Source organism: Megalops cyprinoides, chromosome 18 (assembly GCF_013368585.1).
Source record: "Megalops cyprinoides isolate fMegCyp1 chromosome 18, fMegCyp1.pri, whole genome shotgun sequence".
NCBI classification, from domain to species: domain Eukaryota; kingdom Metazoa; phylum Chordata; class Actinopteri; order Elopiformes; family Megalopidae; genus Megalops; species Megalops cyprinoides.
The window spans coordinates 710212-712711 of record NC_050600.1 but is presented as its reverse complement, the minus strand read 5'-3'; the positions used below and the strand labels follow the sequence as shown (position 1 = coordinate 712711).

At 53.4% G+C, this 2500-nt stretch overlaps 1 protein-coding gene across 1 annotated transcript in view; it reads right to left on the bottom strand.

The window, feature by feature from the left end:
• Positions 1-2500, bottom strand: part of LOC118793117 (adenylate cyclase type 4-like) — a 31241-nt gene that overhangs the window by 24945 nt on the left and 3796 nt on the right. The window contains exon 2 of the mRNA XM_036551120.1: positions 109-1610. Within this exon, the coding sequence (XP_036407013.1) occupies positions 109-1128 (1020 nt within the window). The 5' untranslated portion in view covers positions 1129-1610. The remainder of the gene's footprint in view (positions 1-108; positions 1611-2500) is intronic.

Here is a 2500-nt window from a genome sequence, read left to right as displayed (position 1 = left end):
CTAAAAATCCTTAGCGCTGTGTGTAGTGTCTGCATTAGCATTGTGTGTAGCATCTGCGTTAGCGCTGTGTGTAGCGTCTGCGTTAGCATTAGTGCCCGCCTCTCTCACCCGTCCGGTGCTGACGAGGATGACAATGATGGCCACGCAGAAGCCCACGGTGAGCAGCAGGCCGGACACCATGAAGGGCGTCTCCTCCACGCAGCGCAGACACCCTCTGCTCACTGATTGGAAACAGCTCTGCAGGCCCCGCCCACAGCGCGCTGTGCCACACCCTGCTGGGCAGGTGCGAGGGCTGTGGATCTCCTCGGCACTGTTCGACGCCGTGGCTGCGTGGCTGTCAGCGTGCCCGCCCAGGCTGAGTGTGCAGTCATTGCCAGACACCATCTGCCCGCCTGGACTGCTTTCATTATTAATGGTAACCATTTTAGTGCTGGTATCTCCAGCAGTGTCAGTAATTATTTTACTCCTGGTATCTCCATCAGTGTCGGTAATTATTTTGGTGCTGGTATCTCCATCAGTGTCGGTAATTATTTTGGTGCTGGCATCAGAATCGGTGTCAGTAATTATTTTGGTGCTGGTATCAGAATCGGTGTCAATAATTATTTTGGTGCTGATATCAGTGTCAGTGTCAGTTTTTAAATTGGTGTTGATACTAGAATTGGTGTCAGTGATTATTTGGATGCTGGTATCAGAATCAGTGTCAGTAACTGTTTCGGTATTAATATCAATGTCAGTAATTATTTTGGTGCTGGTATCGGAATCAGTGTTGGTAATTGTTTCGGCATAAATATCAGTGTCAGTAATTATTTTGGTGCTGATATCGGAATCTGTGTCAGTAATTATTTTAGTGCTGGACCCGGTGTTGGCGAAGCTTTTAGCCGTGTTGCTCCTGGTCAGCATTTCAGAGCTGGAATTAAGAGGGGCAGTGCTGTGTGTGTCTCTGGGGCTGTCCCTCTCACCCCCCGTAGGTCTCCTCTCTGTGAGGGGTGCTCCTTGATCGGGCTGTATTGGGCTCATCTCCATTTTGGCAACACCCTTTTCGATGTGGACCTGTGGATCGTGCTGCATGGCTTTAGTGTTTGCATGTGAACGTGTTGTCTGTCTGTCTGTTCCAGGTCCCTCTGGCATTAAAAATGCATTTCAGGGAGAGTTACACGAGAAAAAGAGCCACCGCTTACCTCTGGACCCTTGCAGAGATAAATATTTAAATAAATAAATACAGTACAACACAGTCCAAGATTACCTGTATGAGCTGATGAAGTAGATAAATTGTGATAAAATGTTTTGCTGCCAAACCACAGTGAATCAGTCTGGCTGCCCAGTGTCTTTATTACCCAGAATGCCACAGTACTGTGTCCATTCTGCCCCAATAAGGAGCATATCCATCAGACCACGCACAAGGGCCCAATGTTTCAAAAGGGGGGAACTCACATGCACCAGTCAGTGGACCAGGAAGCCACTTGCACAGAAAGAAAATCCATTGTGCTCTGACAGTCAGTGAAGCCACATTGCCATGGTCTTAAAGCTGGAGAGAGACCCTGGTGTGTACGTACACGAGCAAGTGTGTGGAGGTTTGCTGAACTTGGCTGCAGTCCAGTCGAATTTGCCTCCTGTCAAAAGCATGTGACAAAAAACAGAACATTTTTAAATACTTGTGGCAAAACAGGATAGTAGTGTAGAAGCACACCTGTCTCCCTGACCCAAACTCCACCTGCCCCACCTGCCCCACCTGCTCCACCTGTACAGCCCTGCCCCACCTGCTCCACCTGCTCCACCTGCTCCACCTGCTCCACCTGCTCCACCTGCTCCACCTGCTCCACCTGTACAGCACTGCCCCACCTGCCCCACCTGCTCCACCTGCTCCACCTGTACAGCACTGCCCCACCTGCCCCACCTGCTCCACCTGTACAGCCCTGCCCCACCTGCTCCACCTGCTCCACCTGCTCCACCTGCTCCACCTGCTCCACCTGCCCCACCTGCTCCACCTGTACAGCCCTGCTCCACCTGCTCCACCTGCCCCACCTGCCCCACCTGCTCCACCTGTACAGCCCTGCTCCACCTGCTCCACCTGCTCCACCTGCCCCACCTGCTCCACCTGCTCCACCTGTACAGCACTGCCCCACCTGCTCCACCTGCACACCCTGCTGCACCTGCTCCACCTGCCCCACCTGCCCCACCTGCTCCACCTGTACAGCACTGCCCCACCTGCTCCACCTGCCCCACCTGCTCCACCTGCACACCCTGCTGCACCTGCTCCACCTGTACAGCACTGCCCCACCTGCCCCACCTGCTCCACCTGTACAGCACTGCTCCACCTGCCTCACCTGCCCCACCCGCCCCACCTGTACAGCACTGCTCCACCTGCCCCATCTGCTCCACCTGCACAGAAATGCTTAATGGTGGATGGAAAAGCTGGCAGAGCCAGAGAGGTGACAGGCGTTTACGCTGTATGAATGGATGACGTGTAAAATCAGTGCTGAGTCACTGTGTCTGAGGGAAT